Source organism: Dipodomys merriami, unplaced genomic scaffold, assembly GCF_024711535.1.
Source record: "Dipodomys merriami isolate MVZ:Mamm:240054 unplaced genomic scaffold, mDipMer1.0.p SCAF_1, whole genome shotgun sequence".
In the NCBI taxonomy this organism is placed as follows: Eukaryota; Metazoa; Chordata; class Mammalia; order Rodentia; family Heteromyidae; genus Dipodomys; species Dipodomys merriami.
In genome coordinates this window covers 143,083,192-143,102,965 of record NW_027202270.1, presented here as the reverse complement: position 1 = coordinate 143,102,965, position 19,774 = coordinate 143,083,192, and the positions used below count along the sequence as shown (strand labels likewise).

General features: G+C 37.9%; 1 protein-coding gene across 2 annotated transcripts in view; it reads right to left on the bottom strand.

Moving 5' to 3' along the window:
* Positions 1–1,037: 1,037 nt before the first annotated feature.
* The window catches only part of Wdhd1 (WD repeat and HMG-box DNA binding protein 1), a 64,881-nt gene continuing 46,144 nt past the window's right edge, over positions 1,038–19,774 (bottom strand). The window contains exons 17-26 of one of the 2 annotated variants that reach the window (XM_070033040.1): positions 19,108–19,222; positions 18,380–18,511; positions 14,871–15,094; positions 14,668–14,786; positions 13,653–13,703; positions 11,347–11,390; positions 9,982–10,152; positions 7,412–7,542; positions 5,359–5,497; positions 1,038–1,864 (exon numbers count right to left, since the gene is read on the bottom strand). In XM_070033040.1, coding sequence (XP_069889141.1) covers positions 1,664–1,864; positions 5,359–5,497; positions 7,412–7,542; positions 9,982–10,152; positions 11,347–11,390; positions 13,653–13,703; positions 14,668–14,786; positions 14,871–15,094; positions 18,380–18,511; positions 19,108–19,222 — 1,327 coding nt within the window. In that variant the 3' untranslated portion in view covers positions 1,038–1,663. The remainder of the gene's footprint in view (positions 1,865–5,358; positions 5,498–7,411; positions 7,543–9,981; positions 10,153–11,346; positions 11,391–13,652; positions 13,704–14,667; positions 14,787–14,870; positions 15,095–18,379; positions 18,512–19,107; positions 19,223–19,774) is intronic. The other variant, XM_070033042.1, reaches the window with a different exon arrangement.

The window sequence follows — 19,774 nt, the reverse complement described above, 5'->3', positions numbered from 1 at the left end:
GTGAGTCCATCTTCAAGCTGGTACATGCTGGCTTCAGAATCTGTGCAGCCAATCACTGTGCTATAATATTTCCCAGTACCAGATACTAACTTAAAAAAAAATCAGAAATGTGGGGGGGGTGGGGGTGTTGGAGGGGGTGGGTGGGAGATGGGAAGGGGAAACAAAGAAGGCAAGAATACTTGATAAGAAATGTACTTATTACCTTGCTCATGTAATTGTAACCCCTCTGTATGGTATTTTCACAATAAAAAAATAAATTTGAAAATTAAAAATTAAAAAAAATCAGAAATGTATTTTTTTTTGCCAGTCCTGGAGCTTGACCTCAGGGCCTGGGCACTGTCCCTATGCTTCTTTTGCTCAAGGATACCACCCTTGAGCCACTTTAACACAAGAGCTACAGTGCCACTTCTGGTTTTGTTTTTTCTCCTGTTTATGTGGTACTGAGGAATCGAACCTAGAGCTTCATGCGTACTAGGCAAGCACTCTGCCACTAAGCCACATTCCCAGTCCCAGAAATGAATTCTTGCTTAATTACCAAAGATAAGGAACATTCTTTGGTTCCTGTAGGTCTAAATTTTCAACCTATTTCGTTCCTTTCAATATATTTGCTGTCCTTGATTTTGTGTCATCTGGTTTAATTTTACTACCCCAGTACCATGTGCTACCCTTAGACTGTTCCTTTTATATTAATGTCCATTTAAAATAGACAAGATGCATAAAACAACGATCCCTTATTGGTTCAAAGTAAAAAAGGAGAGAAATACTCTTTAACTATAACTACCTCTTACCAAGCCTCTATAGTCCTGCAGACGCTGAAAGCCAGGGTATCCCGCAGGAGCACAGGAAGTCCTGCACCGTGACACTCTCCAATGCCTTCTTTACTGTAGGACGATGTGAATTACACTGGTAAACATAAAACATACTGTATAGCAACAATTCCATGTCACAGAAATACCATCTTCAAGAAATACCAATCAAGCCAAGTTTGGAAACAAAGAGGTTTTATTTATCTAAACAAAACCCAAGGGATACAGATATTATAAAACAACTCCCAAACCATACATGAAAAAATGTCTTATCTACAAGAGTATTTACATGTTTAGGGTCCATACCATAAGACACGGTTGCAAAGGTATAGAATAGACAGTCCACGGTAGCACACTTGGAAGAGAACAACTGTGGCACTTTCTAGTTGGTGACATGAATATGGTGAGGAAGTCCCTAGAAGGTTCTGCCTGTTCAGGGGGGTTCATATCTTGATTTTGAAGGTTAAAAAAAAAAAATCAAACTCAATTCCTGGTGAATAATGGCCTCTATTCAGTAACTGCAATGCTTCTACTCTATTATGGGTAAAATAATTTGTAATTTTCAAAGACAAGAGTTTCACACTTTCACTTCTATCACCAATATAATTACTACATTATCCGTTATTGTCTTGTTTCAGTGGTGATAGAGATCACTCCTAGCATCTCATGCATGCTAGGAAAGTGTTCTACCAGAGCTATACCCTTCATCTCACCACAATATCTTAAAAAGGCAAACAGTTGTCTTTTAACACTTGATAAACAAGTATGTAATAATGCATTTCCTAAACATTAAAAGAAAGACCAGATTCATCAAAGATGAGCCCACAATCTATTACCACTAAGGCTACTCTCTCCCTTTACTCCTGTTTAAATGCAAAAGCTGACAGTTTCTGATTAGTGGAAACATCTAAACGTTTCTGCTTTTTAGGCATGTTCAGATTCTCCTTTGCTGCTTCTTTGTGGCTTTCTGTTTCATGACTTTCATCAACCACATATTTTCGCTTCTTTGCTTCAACCCCATCTATGGCAGTCTCTCCCTTGGCTTTGTTAGTCCATGCCTTTGAAAAATATTGGGAGAAAAAAGAAAAGACTTTTATTGCAATAACAGAGAAACAAAATAGAATTTACTTTTATTTTTCTGGTAACTTTCTTATATATAAAAATAGAATTAAGGGTTGTACATGTTAAGCAATTCTTAAACTATCTATCTAACAAAGAGCTGAAAACCAAAATCTTTAAAGAACTTTGAAAATGCAGTATTAAAACACCAAAAAACTTCATTTAAAAATGGATAGTAGATTCTGAATAGAATCTAAAAGAACTCTATGAAAGAAAACAAATATTCAATGAGCACCCAAGAATAATTCTTAATATTTCTTATCATCAGATGAATGGAAATCAAAACTATTATAAGATTATCAGTTTACCCTACTAAGAACAGCTATTATCAAAAAGACTTAGGGAATGAGAACAGTAAAGCCTGGAGCCACTGGCTCATGCCTGTAAACCTAGCTACTCTGGAGGCCAAGATCTGGAGAATGGATGGTCAAAAACAGCATAGGCAGAAAAGTACTCAAGACTCATGTCTATAAGACTCTATCTCCAATTAACCAACAAAAAGCCAGGCTGGAAACATGGCTCAAATGGTAGGAGACCAGTCAAAAAGGAACCTATTTGTAGGAGTAGGCACATGATAGAAATGTAAATTAACACAACCATGACTGAAAATGACAAAAACAAAAACAAATCAAAACTAGAACTACTCTATGATGTTGCAATTCTACTCCTGGATATTTCCAAAGGAAATAAAAACCAGCAGGTTGAAGAGACACCTACACTCCCAGGTTCACTAAAGCATTATTCACAATAGCCAAGAAATGGAAATAACCAACGTGTTCATAAGTTGATGAACAGAGAAAATATAGTCCATATATATGTCAGAATACTACTCAGTCACAAAAAAGGAATAAATCCTTGTCATCTGCAGCTATATGAAATTATCTAGGCATAGAAAAAACCAAGTATTACAGAACTTCTTGGTCAGGTTGGTAATATAGCTCAGTGACAATAGTGCTTGCCTAGTACGCAAAAGAGCTTGGTTTAACGCCCATCCCACAAAAGTGAATGAATGAATGAATTTTGATCCCCGGAAAGTTGGAAGTGGAATGGTGGCTACCAGAGGCTGGGGAAGAGCAGAGATGGAGAAGTGTAGGAAAAGGTTGATCAGTAGGTACCAAGTTACCATTATTAGATGGAAACAAGAAGTTCTGAGGTATTATTGGATACTGCAGTTACTATAAATATATATGAATATACTATATATAAGGTAACTATAAATAATGTACTATATATTTCAAAAAGCTAGGATTTTAAAAGATTTCATCATAAAGAAATAATACATTTGAAGAAATATTTTAAATCTGATCTAAGTACTTAAAACTGTGTACATAAATGGGAACATGATGCTTCATTAACATGTACTATTTCTTTTGTTTTTACTGTATCAATTAAAAAATAAACTTATAAATTCTTAAAACAATATTTTATAAAACCTATCTTATTTTATTTCAGCACCCCTTCAAAATCTACATTTGAGAGGCTGGAGGCCGTTCTAGCTATAGTACCTGCCTAGAATGTGTGAGGCCCTGAATTCAATACCTAGTACCTCAAGGGAAAAGGATTAAATTCTATTTCTATAATATTCTAATCTAAAAATCTGCTTGTAGTTAACCACATTAAATGCAAAATATAACTGCAGAACTTTCTGAGATAACTAAATTTGCATGCAGTAGCAAAACCTTGAGGGCTGGGAAGGTGGCTCAGTGGTAGAGTGCTTGCCTTGCATGTATGAGGACCTGGGTTCGATTCCTCAGCACCACATAAGCAGAAAAAGCCAGAAGTGGTGCTGTACCTCAAGTTGGTAGAGCGCTAGCCTTGAGCTGAAGAGCTGAGGGACAGCACCCAGGCCCAGAGTTCAGGCCCCACAACTGGCAAAAAAAAAAAAAAAGATCTTAAGCAGCCTTTACCCAGTTTTTCCAAGTGTTTTTCCAACATCTTGCTGATGTTTAATACAATTATACCAAAGTACTGATACTGATATAAGCCACAGGTTTACTTCTACTCACTTGTATATATAATTTTATTATATATTTGTGTCTATAACACCACAGTCAAGACAGAGACAGTTCGATTACCACAAAGATCCGTAATGTGGTCAACCCACCAAACCTCTAACTCAGTACCAGCCCACCACTGCTCTTTTTGAGGCAGGATAGACATACAAGAAGACAGGGTAATTTAAATAGCCAGCTCCCTGTTCATCAATTTTTATATGCTAATACACAAGAATAAGGAGACATAAAAGGTTTATCTGTAATTAAAAACCACATGTTGCCAGGAGTTGGTAGCTCACGCCTATAATCCTAGCTACTCAGAAGGCTGAGATTGGAGGATTATGGTTCAAAGCCAGCCTGGGCAGGAAAGTCCATGAGGTTCTTATCTCCAATAAACCACTAGAAAACCAGAAGTAGAGTTGTGGCTCAAGTGATAGAGTGCTTGCCCTTAGCTAAAGACCTGAGGGACAGTGTCCAGGCCCAGAGTTCAAACCCCATGACTGACAAAAACAAACAAACAAAAAACCCCACATCTCCAAGAAAGAAAAGTTCTAAGAGACACTAGTTGTACTTATGTTTTGGCTAGGCCTAGATTACATCTCCATGTTTCAGAATAATAACAAGCTCACCAAAGCCATTAGGAATTGCTGGAGGACATGACCACATGTATTCCTTCAGACAGAACCACCGTTTTGACTCCTTATTCTTCCTTCCTGGGAAGCAAGAAACCCTTCGCCTTTTTCCTTTCTACCCTCACCTCTCTCTCTCTCTCTCTCTCTCTCTCTCTCTCTCTCTCTCTCTTCCTCCCCCTTCTTTTCTCCTTCCCTCCCTTCATCTTTTCCATCCTTCCCTCTCTCCCTTCCCTTTACATCTTACTTTATCCTGTTATACACTAAAGTAAATCCTTGCTAAAATTTCTGCTTTGTAAGAATCTCCTTTCTGTGAGACACCTCAAAATGTTTTTCACATGTGGATCCCAAGGAAATTCATAGAAAAGCAAAAGTCCTGTCCCAATTTCCATATGAAAGGATGGACCAGAGTACAAGGGTTTCCCCCAAAAAAGAATATTTTCATGTGTAAGGAATATTCAATGTGCATGTAGATAGCATTTTAAAACATTTTTACTTGGCACCCATTTGTAAATAAAACATCTTTTCCTGGAGGTATTTTCCTAAGAGAGAGAGAGAGAGAGAGAGAGAGAGAGTATGTGTGTGTGTGTGTGTGTGTGGTTAGCTGCCAAAAAAAGTTAACCATCAATGCTCAATATAATTTCTACAAATCCACAAGCTCAAATCTGACATTTCACATTTCATATCCTCTCCACCAAGAGTTTTACAATGTATTCGATTTTCTAAAAATAGAAAAAAAGGCATTTCTAAGAATGTTTTAAGCCTGAGAAATTCACAAAGATCTCAATCTCAACGTAATTATATCTTTACCTTCCTTTCTTCAGTTGACAATGCTCTAAATCGAATCATTCCTTCTTTTATTATGTCTGCTTCCTCTGAAAAGTCAGGATTGTCAGACAAAATATTGCTTCTGTTTTCTTCCAACCACATCTGAAACCCAGTCTTTGGCCTAAAATAGTATATGAAAAAATTTCATATTTACTACAAGTTTAAAGTATTATATGACTTTTTAAATTAGTAATTAACATTAGTCTTTGTATACCAATATAAAATAAGGGAGACACACTTATATTTGTTACTATTCATATTATTTTAAGTTGCTTGAAGACAGACAACAGGATGAGAGAAGTAAAGAATGCTTTACAAAATCAATTCACAAGGATCATTTGATATTTTATTCTGTAAGTGCAGCAACCTTGAACTTTCCCTTTCAGCTCTTGTGAATAAGGCTCAAGGCCTCCAACTTCACTTATCCCTTCAGGAATGGTAAAATTCCTCCATTTCCCAGACCAGCTATTTAAAATCTTGCTGATTTCTCTCAAATCATTTATTATGCCCAAACCCTTGCTCTGACAGTTGATTGGGGTTCTTCCCTGTGCTATCATTATGTACCGCAGTAATACAGCAAATTTGTAAATTTTACTAGTTTCTACTTTCAACACAAATTCACATTAGGTCCTAAGCAAAGGTTCAATGCAGATATTTAAGCTTCTGAGCAGGAATTCTGCCAGGAATTTTTATAACTGCTTTGTGTGTATATCATAATCAACCCTATGATTTGGTAATAATTTGTACCTTCAATCTACAGACAGAAGAAAGCTCAGAGAGATAAGATAATTTAGGTGACACATAGAATCAAACCTTACACTCAACAATCAGGTGGTTTGACACCAGAGATTTAACATTTAGCTGTCCAGCTAGGTTATCTCCTACTATGCTAATGCTAAAAGGATCCTAAGTAGTGAGTTTAAATACATGACAAAGATAACAGAAAAAAAATGCTCATAATTAAAGTTTTAAATCCAAATAAAAACATGGGATACAAAATTGTATCTCTAATTCAAACTACATTAAGTATTAAAAAAAAAATCACTAAAAAGAAGTATAAGGAAAAAATTGGGCTAGAAGTGTGGCTCAAATACTAGAGTGCCTAGTTAGCAAACCTAAGGCTCTGAGTTCAAACCCCAGGACAATCAAAGCAAAGCAAAGCCAAGCAAAGCAAAACAAAACACAAACACACACACAAAGGAAGGAAGGAAGGAATGAGCGAAGGAATGAACGAAGGAAGGAACGAAGGAAGGAACAAAGGAAGGAACAAAGAAAGAAAGAATTAATCCCTGAAAATGAGTAAAACTGACTTATTTTTATCTAAACTTTAAAATTTTTACAATACCAAGTTACTAAAAAAAGCCATTAAGCAAAGCCTGGTGGTGAGCACACCTGTAATCCCAACACTAAGGAGGCAGAGGCAGGAGGCTTGAGGGTTCAGACAAGCCTAAGATGCATAGTTGAGAGCCATCTCAAAGAACAGACACAAACAAACACAAAACATTAATAGTATGACTAGAACTAGTTGCCCAGTTTCTGAAAATATATGAATTTCAAATAATCAAATAAATCCTATCTCCAGGAAAATAAAATAAAAATGATGCTAAAATCAATGTTAAAGGTTTTTGTGAAGCTGGATAGATAGGAAATTTGAAAAAAGCCACAGTCAAGAACTGAGACTAAAAAGAAATCGCTAAAAGATTTAAATGTTTTATATATGAATAAAATGCTACCCTCCTATATTTAAAGTTGCTCTAGGTAAGTAATTTTTGCTTCCCTTTCTTTGCCTGACATTCTAAAATCCAGGAAAGCCACACCAAAATGACTAAAATGCTCACAGTCACATAATCGTCCTTCTAGAACAGCAAAAGGTAAACTAATCCTTTTTAGAAAGTACAAGCAACCATCACAGCCTTCCTTTAGATGAGTAATTTGGTATGAGAGTAACATTAAAACCTTTTAGAGCCACTCAAACACACTGTCTCTAAGACTGGGTGAAAGGTTACCAGGTAACTGAAATTCTGTCAGAACTGACCTTTGGTTTTCAACATTTTGAGGACACAACACTGGGGCTTCAGATGAGGCATTTTTAGGGTTTTCTTCCTTCACTTCCTCAGTCTTATCGACCTGACAAGGTCTTTTCTGGAAAAAAGATGCTGCAGATGCCTACAAGAACAAACATAAGCATTTAATCTAGAAAGGTTGGTATATGCTTCAAGCAAATTCTGAAATATAGAAAGAAGCATTTATAATTATTTACAATTCTCATACTAATTACCAAAGTCTTTTGAGTTTTCAGCTGAAAATAAACATGTACATACACAAAACCAAAAATAACACCCATATTTCCAATTCCATGATTTTGAAATGAAGTTACATAAAACAGAAAAGATAAATAATAGATTGATTCAACTAATGATATAAACCTAGGGGCTGGGAAGTTGGCTCAGTGGTAGAGTGCTTGCCTCGCATGCATGAGGCCCTGGGTTCTATTCCTCAGCACCACATAAGCAGAAAAAAGCTGGAAGTGGCGCTGTGGCTCAAGTGGTAAAGCACTAGCCTTGAGCTGAAGAGCTGAGGGACAGCGCCCAGGCCCAGAGTTCAGCCCCCACGACCGGATCCAAAAAAAAAAAAAAAATGATATAAACCTAGGATGAAATGCACTTAAGAATAGGCAAATTCAGAATACATGGGGGAAGATTAGGGGAATATACTTAATAGTAATAAATAAGGATACATCTGGGAGATTTATAAGATTACAGAGAAATGGTAGAATCAGCTGAGGTGCCAAACAAGATGATCAGATAAAGATGTGAGTTATATTATCTTCACCATGGAATATTACACAGCCATAAAGGAAAATGAAACCATGTCATTCGCAGGAAAATGGATGGAATTGGAAAGTATTTAAGAAAGATAAACCAAGCTGAAAAAGCCGAATATCTTATGTATTTGCTCACATGTGGAGTTGGACATAAAAGCCATAGATATTCATGGACATGGCATATATATATATATATATATATATATATGTATGTTTATACATGATTCTAGTTATGAGACTATTTAGGAAGATGATGGGAGAGGAAAAAGAGATGGAGGGTGAATTACGCACAAAGTTAGCATAAAGAATCGCAATGAAAGCTGCTGACCATTAGAAAGGTAGGGAGCCAGAGTGAACAAGCAGTAGATGATTGTTCTGAGCAAGGTTTAGTCATGCACATCTGAAGCAGCATGGTAAAGCCTCTCGGTGCAATTAATATACACTATTCAAAAAAGGAAAACCTGAATGATGGGAAAGTATAGGCTCTGTTGAGGGGAACAGGTACTAGTGGGATGGGACAAGGCTAATGATGGTAAATAAGTGGTAGAAATAGTTTGCATGTATGAAAAAAGAACAATGAAACTTGTTACAATTATTTTAAGCCAGGCACCAGTGGCTGACACCTGTAATCCTAGCTACAGGAAGCTGAGATATGAGGATTATGGTTCGAAGCCAGACTGGGCAAGAAAGTCTGTGAGATTCTTATCTCTATTAACCACCAGAAAACTGGAAGTGGCTCTGTGGCTCAAAGTGGTAGAGCCCTAGCCTTGACCAAAAAAGCTCAGGGGCAGTGCGTAGGCCCTGAGTTCGAGTCCCACAACTGACCAAAAAAATATTTTAAGAAGAGAGAGTGGCCAGGCACGGGTGGCTCACACCTATAATCCTAGCTACTCAGGAGGCTGAGATCTGAGGATTGCGGTTCAAAGCCAGCCCAGGCAGGAAACTCTGAGAGACTCTTATCTCCAATTAACCAGAAAACTGGAAGTGGTGCTGTGACTCAGTGGTGGAGTGTTCGCTTTGAGCTGAAGAGCTCAGGGACAGCACAGTGCCCAGGCCCAGAGTTCAAGCCCCAGGACTGGGAAAAACAAAAAAGAAGAAGAGAAAGTGAATAGGAGACAGTGATAGGTGTGATAACTGAGATACATTACAAGCATGTGTGGAAATAGTACAACTGACCCTTCCTTGAACAATAACATATTCTAATAATTTTTTATGTGCACAGAAAGATAGGTACTTGACTCCTCCGGGATAGGAAATATGCACGTTTTACAATTCTGAAGTTATCCACAGTTGCTCACTTGGAAAACTAGCTACTTGGAAACTATAACTGTGAAGATTATGGTTCAAGGCCAGCCCACAATTGAGGTGACACTCATTTCAACCAATAAAAACTAGGGACACAAGTGCATGCACCAAGTATACACAGGAAGATTTCAGTCCAGGCCAGCTTGGGCAAAAAAGTCTCTACAGAGGGAAGCTGAACTCATAGATACATGCCTAAAGGAGACCTACATTCAAACCCCAGGATCATTATTTAAGATGAAAAGGACTGGGTATGTGCCTTAAGTGGTAGAACACTGGCTCAGCAAACAGTGTCTTGAGTTCAAAACTCAGTTCTGCTCAAAATAAGGGAGAGGGATAGATTCTGGAGCCAACTGGTTACTGAATCTACTTCCACAGCTAAACAACCAATGATATACTTCCCACCTTGCACCTGAAACACTGAGCAAAACAAACAGGATGCATGCTGTTTATTATAGATGTAGATAATTGAACAGTACCTGCTTAGACTTTGGCTTTGGAATCAGAGGCCTTATAACTGGAGACTTTTCGTTATTTGTTGCTCGATTAAATGCAGTGGATTTTTTAGATGATTTGTTCATAGTATCTAAAATGTTAGTTGACCGTGTTGAATTCACTGACATAGCTGGTTCTTTGGAACTGGCTGATACCTAAATAGGAAACTAATATTAGCGTTTAATGTTTAGAGAAGAAAGCAAAATTTCCAAGAAATTTATTTCTTTTAATTTCCGTAATGTTTGTTTTACAGAAATGAATACATGAGGTATATTCCAAATCAAGATTCATGTGGTATTTTCCAATCCCACATCCCAAAAAACCAGAGTTTTTCAAAACCATCAGTATGCAGAAAGTAAGAGATCCCCTTGATCTCAGCATCCTGATTGGCTTGGATTATAGGAGTAAGTCCCCCCGCCCCCCATACCTAGTTTCAGAATCCTTTCTTAAATTCCTGGCCCAAATGCTTTTTCTTTCTTTTCACAATGATCAGTCTTTAATGGCTCTGAGACAAAGAAGGATTACTTGGAAATGTTCCATTGCATGGACATGTTTTTAAATAATAGGAAATACCACTGACACTTCTAGCTTCCAACGGGCTAAGAGACACTGGGAAAATGTTATTGCTATAATCTCTCACAGACTCTGTTGTCTGGACCTTGGTCCCAAGTCCCACACCCACCTGTTACAGAACTTGCTTACCAGACTGGCATGACATGAACACATCATGTCACTGTGGGTACGAGTGAAGAAAATAAAGGTCTATACCAAGAAACTCACTGACTATGGAAAACTGGAAAACAACAATGAACAAGTCATGAAAATAACTGACTTCTCACTCACTTCACACTCAAGAAGGACTTGATCTCAAAGCTCTTTAACAACTTTGATGAGCTTGGTATCTGAGTGCCAAAGTTAGAATGGGCGACACAGACTGCTACAGATGCCAAATTGGAGTGAGCAGAATTGGGCCAAGATGGCAGTGATTGAATATAAAGGGAACTGCCTCCACTCCTGCATTGCAAAGACAGCAACCTTGCCCAGCTACTGCTGCTGAAGCTGTGACAAGACCACCACCAAAACCAGGAAGCTAGTTTCCACAGCTCCCACACAGCTGAACACTCCAATGCCCACAAGCACAAGCCTTCGACGCTCCTTTTAATGTCTAATACAGTTTTAATGGAGTCCAGAACCTTCTGAGAATCTAGATGCATTTCAGTTTGAATAACAGATAAAAGAGGAGGGAGGGAAGGAGAGAGGGAGGAAGGAAGGAAGGAAGGAAGGAAGGAAGGAAGGAAGCGAGGGAGGGAGGGAGGGAATTAAAAAAAATACTACTGGAAAAAGTTTACCTTGAATGGGTTTATTCGTCCTTGGTTGCTAGAGGTAACGGCACCTTTCACAAGAAAGAAACCCTCACTTAATATTATTAATATATAGATGAATTCTGACTTCTACAATGCTAAATGAAATACTTTAATCTGCATTATATGACAATATAGGTATTCTGCAACTTTAAAACTACTAACAGTTATAGATGACCTCTTTCCTACCTCCATGATGAAATGATGTTTGATGGAACTGTCCCAATTCTCTACAACAGAACACCCAAAATAGACCAACCTGTCTTTCTCTCCTGTTATTATGAACAGTGGGGCCTTATTTTTGTTGTTGTTAGTTGTGGGGCTTGAACTCAGGGCCTGAGTGCTGTTTCTGAGCTTTTTTGCTCAAGGTTAGTGCTCTACCACTTTGCATTGTTTTGAGCCACAGAGTCACTTTCAGTTTTCAGTTGGTTAATTGGAGATAAGAGTCTCAGGACCTTTTGACCTTTCCTTTCTCAGCTTGCTTCAAACAATGATCCTCAGATCTAAGCCTCCTGAGTAGGTAGAAACATAGTCATGAGCTATCAGCACCTGGCTAGTGAGGTGTTAAGCTAAGGCTTATAATCCCTATATTTTAAATCCATTCAGCCATTCTAAGTAAACTTAAAAGTACATTGTATCCATGTTTAAAACTATGAACAAAATGAAAAATATCATTCAATATTAGGTAACTTCCAGAATATTAACTAAATGAGGTACAAGAGAAAAAAGAAAAACAAAAAAAACCTCAACCTACTGATGCTTCCTTCTGCGTGGTTGACTTTTTCATCGTATTAGCTCAAGTCTCCCAACTTTAAAGCACAAACAAAAAACTGGCATAGTGGTTCATGCCTATAATTCCAGCAACATAGGACGTAGGAATTAGGAGGATTGTAGTTCCAACTGACATAGGACAAAAAGTTAGCAAGATTAAGCTAATAAGCTCAATTTGGTTGTGCATGCCTGCCATCTCAACTATGAAGGAGTTACAACTACGAAGATTGTGGTCCATGCCAGACTGGGAATATGAGACCCTATTTAAGAAGTAACAGCAAAAAAAAAAAAAGACTGACGACATGGCTCAAGTGATTGAGCACCTACCTATCCTTAGTTCTAACCTCAATACTGCCAAAAATAAAAATTAAAAAACCAAGACAAACAAGAAATAAACCTTCTAGTCCATATTCCTTTCAGCAACCATTTTCTCTCACATTCTCTATCCAGCCACATTAAAAACAAACAAACAAAAAACAACCTGTTAATACTTTCTCTCATTTCTTCTCTGCTCATACATCCCTCCATGCAATAATATAACTTCACATCCTGTACCGTGCAGAACCTCACCTTGCTAAGGCCTCCAATTCTGTGATCAAATCATCGTCTTATTTGGCTTCTCAATGGCACTCCATTCCACTTTTTCCTCCCTTGACTTTTGAGACTTCTTTTCCCATACTTAACCCCTTTCTCTCTAGACCAGTGGCCTCCATCTCTTTCAGTAGTTTTTTCTCTTCTATCTGATGCTTAAATGCTGAGGATGCCCTATCAAGTGTATATTCACTCAGGCCAGAGTAGTGCTTGCTCTACTTCTGCCAATTATTCCAACTTTGTGTTTCTAAGGCAGACCTACTTGCTTTAGTGTCTGACCCAAATAAACATTTGATCTACATGACACCTTACGTATCTCATAATTCATCATTATCTAAATTCATCATCTATCTAAATTTGTTTTTCCCAAGTGAACAGCACCACCATTCACTGAAGTACTTAAGAAACAGAGTCATTCTTCACACTCTGAACTCTTACACTCTACATTAGCAACACCTCTACAACTCTACCCTTTCTTTCTATTATCATACCCCCAGTCCCACAGCTCCTCCAGCATCCCGAATGTTTTCTCAGTAAACCTCAGATCTATTGTCAACATACATCCTTCCAGCTGGGAAGAACATCAAGGCAGGAATCAATCATACATGTCTGTTTGAGTTCTGTATTGCCCGCTTAGTGCATTTAATAAATGTGTGTTATCAAGTTTTACAAAACAATCTGATAAAAACAACAACATGAAAAACAACAACGAACAGACACTGAAGGGAAGGTTTATTTGAGTAGAGGAAGGATCACTTTAAAAACTAATTGCTGGGCTGCGATGTAGCTTAGTACCAAAGCATTTGCCTAGCAAGTGAAATGTCCTGGGTTTGATCTCCAGTACCAAAAAACAAAAGACAAAAAAAAAAATACAGTTAAGAAATTAAAAACTTGCTAAATTTTCTTGACATTACAATTTTACAAATATTTACCTGACTTAATAGCTGGTACATCAAATGTATCTGTACTTCCGGAGTTCTGTCCTATAATTAAGATAAACAATATGACGTGAGGAAAATAAAGTCATCCTTGATATTCAACAGACAGCAAAAAAGATGTAATGGAGAAGTAAGGGACATTTCTCATCTTTTACGGCCTTAACAATGTACATATCTCATTCTTTTACCCATTTCTTAGTACTTATTTTGTTGTTTGACTTAGTCTTTTTAAAGAATTACACCATTTGTGCTCTCTAAAGAGTCTATGACAGTTCAGTTAATTCATCTGTAGCCCCTTGCTTATCACCCAGTGTGTTTACTTTGTAGATACATAGGCAGGTTCAAGCTACCTCAAATGAGGGCAACCATGCAAGGGGCAAGGGGCAAGGGGCAAAAATGCAGGCAAGAATTCATTTGTATATCATAGAATTAAGAAATATATATAAATGAAGGGAGGGATAGGTCAAAGTGGGGGTAAAGATATAGAAGTGGTGACACATAGATCAAGATGCATTGTACACATAAATTGCTTTGTTAAATGGCCAAAAATCAATACATAACCTAAAATTAAGATAAATAAGGGAAGGAGTAGGATGGTAGGGGTGGGAGGGAGAAAATGTTGAAAGGGTGACATTAACAAAGATGCACAGTATTCATAAACTGCTTAGTGAATGGCAACTTCTTTGTACAACTACTTACAGACAATAAAAATATTCAAATGTATCTCACAGGGGGCTGAGATCTGAGGATCATGGTTGTAAGCGAGCTTGGGCAGGAAAGTTCATGAAACTCTTATCTCCAATTAACCACCAAAAAGCTGGAATTGGAGCTATGGTTCAAGTGGCAGAGTGCCAGTCTTGAGCAAAAGTGCACTGAGTTTAAACTCAGGACCAACACAGACACAGACACAGACACACAGACACAGACACACAGACACACAGACACACACACACACACACACACACACACTCTCTCTCTCTCTCTCTCTCTCTCACACAATATATCTCACCATGCTCTTGGAGTTCTGGTGTTTTCTGTGTATCATCAGCCTCTTTTCTGCTCTCTGTATCTTCTTCAGTTTGGTTTCTGAGCCGTGGCTGGTCCCACTCTGTAGCAGCATTACTGTAACTAAAAGACAATAATAAAGAGCTATGCAAAGACAAATGTAGTATTTAGATTGTAAAAGAAAATTCAAATAACTCTATTTTTTACCCAGCACTCAGCTTCTTTCTGAAATCCTCTTCCTCCACCTCCTCCTCCTCTGCTTGAGTTGCTGCTAGTTCAGATGCCTTTTCTACAGCTAGTTCACTAAGTTTTTGGGCCAATATTAATTTCCGAGAGCGAGAAGCATATTTAACAGCTAAATTCACAGCATGTTGAGTCATTAATTCAGCAAGTTCCACACAACGAAATTCTCTCTCCAGTTTACAAGAAAGCTAATCCCAAAAGAAGAAAAAAAACAACAAAACACCATATTAGGTCTAAAACTTTTTTGTTGTTGTTGGTTACGGGGCTTGAACTCTGCCTGGGTGCTGTCCCTGAGCTTTTCTGCTCAAGCCTAGCACTCTACCACTTTGAGCTACAGTGTCACTTCCAGATTTCTGGTGGTTAACTGGAGATAAGAGTCTCAGACTTGGTAGAGCGCTAGCCTTGAGCTGAAGAGCAGAGGGACAGCGCCCAGGCCCAGAGTTCAGGCCCCACGACCGGACCCAAAAAACAAGAGTCTCAGACTTTCCTGCCTGGGCTGGCTTTGAACCGCAATCCTCAGACCTAAGCTGAAGTAGCTAGGATTATAGGCATGAGCCACCAGCACCTGGCTAAGTAAAAAACTTCTTAAAAAAAAAAAAAAGATTCATTTGCAAGACAAAAGAATATGGAAATCCAAAAAAAACTTCTTAAATATTGACACTACTAGTAAAATAGGGAGAACAGTGTTTTAGATACTGATTATACATTTATACTGACTATAAGATGTACATTTTACACATTTTGATATCTATGAAATTTGAAGGCATCTTACAACGCATTGTAGGTCGGTTTGCTAAGCAATCTTTTTGTCTCAGCGGCTTAAATAAATAATGATGCATTTACAATTAACAGTAACTTAGATTCAATCAAATAAAACAATTTCAAGATGAAGGAAACTAAGCAGTTTTAAAATTTAAACAAAATTCTCTTTGATTTCTAGTTGCCATTCATCCAGGAGGAAAGAAAAACGCACAAAGAAAGAAAATTGAGTAAATAAATTAAGTAAATTAAATATTACTTTGTTCAGAATTGGCACACAAAGGCTACTAAAGAAATTTGAGTGGGAGAAGTAAATTTATCCCTCCATTTTAAAGTGTACACTGTAAAAAAAAAAGTATAGTATCATCTATAATCTTAAGCTATCACAAATAGTTATACAACTTCCAAATTACAATTTGGTTTTCTTGCAGAATGCTTTTCAATAAAATAAAGGGCATTTCCTTTTATATGTCTTACAAAATACTGATTTCCTTTTTGGTTTGAATTCTGGCAACTCAACACAGGAAACTCAAGTTCAAATAGAGGAATGTTGATACTAAGGGTGTGAGAATTCAGTGCAGAAGTATTTTGTTACTTAGATGTACCACATCTGACCTATCAGTATGGAAGTTCTACATATTTTCTAGGGTGTACTCAAGATTTCCTTTAACACTGCGAATATGGAATACTTTTCTTGGCAGTGCTAGGGTTTGACTCACTTGTGCTAGCTACAGAGGCACTCGACCAGTTATACTTCTAATCCTTTTTTTTTAGGTATTACTTATTTTTAATAGCCTTGCTTCCTACTTGGGGCATATATCTGTACTAAGAGCTGCCTATTTACACTTCCCACAAAACTACAATGACATGCACACCACTGTGTCCAGCTACTGGTGAGCAGAACCATGTCCAGCTACCAGCTGAGTGGTGGAGGTTTTCTCAAGAACTTTTCTTCCCAGGCCAGCCTCAAATCACTGTCTTTCCTATCTCAGACTCCCAAGTAGCTAGGAATACACATATGAGCCACCAGTGCCTGCAGTACTTTTTAATTAGGGTAGTGCTTTTGTCTAAATGTGGGGAAGGATTTGGAAATGAAAGGGATTAGTTTGATTTTCTTAGTGAATGGGCTAAACTTTCTTTTTTTCTTTTTTTTTGTCGGTCATAGGGCTTACTCTGGGCCTGGGTGCTGTCCCTCAGCTCTTCAGCTCAAGGCTAGAGAGCTCTACAACTTGAGCCACAGAGCCACTTTCCAGCTTTTTCTGTGTATGTGGTACTGAAGAATAGAACCCAGGGCTTCATGCATGCTGGGCAAGCACTCTACCACTAGGCCACATTTCCAACCCTAAACTAACTTTCAAAGCTTGACTAGAACAAGTCCAGAAGAAGAAAAAAATGGTATTACATTCCTTTAAAATTTTTTAAATGTTGCCGGGCGCTGGTGGCTCACGCTTGTAATCCTAGCTACTCAGGAGGCTGAGATCTGAGGATCGCGGTTCAAAGCCAGCCCGGGCAAGAAAGACCATGAGACTCCTATCTCCAATAAACCACCAGAAAACCGGAAGTGGCGCTGTAGCTCAAGTGGTAGAGCGCTCGCCTTGAGCTGAAGAGCTGAGGGACAGCGCCCAGGCCCAGAGTTCAAGCCCCACGGCCGACAAAAAAAAAAAAAAAAAAAAAAAATTTTAAATGTTTTTTATTGTGAAAATACCATCCAGAGTGGTTACAATTATATGAGCAAGGTAATGAGCACATTTCTTATCAAGCATTGTTGCCTCCTCCTTTGTTTTATCCCTACCATCCCAGCCCTCTCATCTCTATGACTATACTCCCCACTCCACCCCACCTCCCTACATTCCTTTTGATAAGCCAATTTAGAATAAGAATTTATAAACCTTTAAGACACACTCTTCCAAAGATGAATGAAGGAATCGAAGCTGGCCACAGGCCACAACAAACATTTATTATGCACCGGAGCCTAATTCAAAGAAGATGACAAAAGCCTGAGCTAAATTTAAAAACTGTCCAACTTTGGAGATCTAAACACACCCAAACCAAACTTTGTGGAGTATACGACCTATAGCCAGAACAGCCTCAGTCACTGGAGGGCCTGCTAAAACTCAAATTAGTGGGCAAAAAACAAGGGGGATGAAGCAACAGGTAAGTTTATTTCTACCTGTAAACTCAGCTACAAGGAAATATTTCAAATATTTTAACTGCAACATCAAGAAGGAAACAGAACTTTTAAAAGATAATCAAGCTGGGCACTGGTAGCTCATGCCTATAATACTGGCTACTCAGGAGGCTGAGATCTGAGGATCTCAGTTCAAAGCCAGCCCTGGCAGGAAAAGCTGTGAAACTCTTATCCCCAACAAACCACCAGAAAACCAGAAGTGGTGCTGTGGTTCAAGTGGTAGAGCACTAGCCTTGAGCTGAAGAGCTGAGGGACATCACTCAGGCTCAGAGATCAAGCCCTAAGACCAACCAAAAATAAATAAATAAATAAATAAAGATGAATAATTGGATTAAACCTAAGAATCCTAGGTATAAGATATTACTAATTCAGATATTTTAAAGAAACTCAACTTAGGATGGGGGGAGGAGGGTTGGCTCAAGTGGTACAGTACTTGAGTAATAGGCCAAGTTCAAGCCCCAGTACCATGAGAAAAAAAATTCAAGCTCTAAAAAGGCATATTTTTTTTCCAAGGTATTTTACTCACCGCAAGCATTTTCATTAAAAGTTCCTGTTGTTCTCTTATTGCTTGATTTTTAATGCTCTCTTCATATTCATAACCATTTTTAGCTAAGTAATCAAGATGATTGTGGAATATAACTGAACGCCAAAATTGTTCCTACAAAAGTAGATAAAATTAGAGATAAACATTACCATCAGCAAAGTGTTGGGCATTTACCTTTAGATATCAGTTTTGAGTAAGTATTTTCTGAAATCCTTCTTTCTATTAATTTTATAATTCAAATTCCAGTGTGCTTTTACAGCTTTATCTTCAATCCTTAAAAAATTTGTGTGTGTATAAACATAATGTTTTAAGTTTCCTAGCTATTACAACTAATGCTCAGACAATTTGGTAAACTAGTTTTATAGAATATGATTTCCTCCTGATTTAGAATAACTGCAAAATTGCACATGATATGATTAACAAAGGGTGACGGCTAGGGATGAGGTAAGCCAGGCATTTATAGCACAATATGTATGAAGGACTTGCTGGACCAGGAGAAGAATGTCCTTATCATAGTATGTCCTTCAGTCATAACCATTTACTTTGTAACAAAACCCCTAGAAATTGTGAAGGCAACCAAGTGGCCTGGTGACTGTAAGCAGTCCTCTCTTTTTCATCTAACCATAAATTAACAGTCATCACAATGAGTTGAAAATGTCTATGGTACATTGTCATCCAAATTCAGATATCAAGCCAAGATTTCTACATACCTCCATTTGTCCTTTTTCTGTTGCAATCTGACAGTATGGAAGTTTAAATGATAATATGGCAACAGCAGGGCGTGGAAGGGTAGGAGGAAATCGAGACCCTTTACAAGGAATGCACCTGTCAGTTAAAAAAAAAATCCCACCATAAATACTTGCTAAAACGACACAAAAATTGTTCAAATAAAAACATCTCAATAGCTAATATTCCTATGGCTGGGAATGTGGCTTAGTGGTAGAATGCTTGCCTAGCATGCATGAAGCCCTGGGTTCAATTCCTCAGCACCACAGAAACAGAAAAAGCTGAAAGTGGTGTTTTGGCTCAAGTGGTAGAGTGCTAGCCTTGAGCAAAAGAAGCTCAGGGACAGTGCCAGTGCCTAGAGTTCAAGCCCCAGGACTGGCCAAAAAAAAAGGTTAATATTCCTAAACAATAATATTCTAATGTCTGGCTTAACAATATATAATAAAGTTCTCTTTGAACAACAAAAAAAGTAAATTAAACCATTCAAGGCTAGTCCAGGAAAAAAGTTCACAAGACTTCCCTCTTAACCAATAGCTGGATATCATACCTATTATCCTAGCTATAGCAACATGGAAAGCTAAGATCAGGAAGATCACAGGTTCCAGGCCAACCCAGACAAAAAGTTCGCAAAACTCCATCTCACCATTAGAA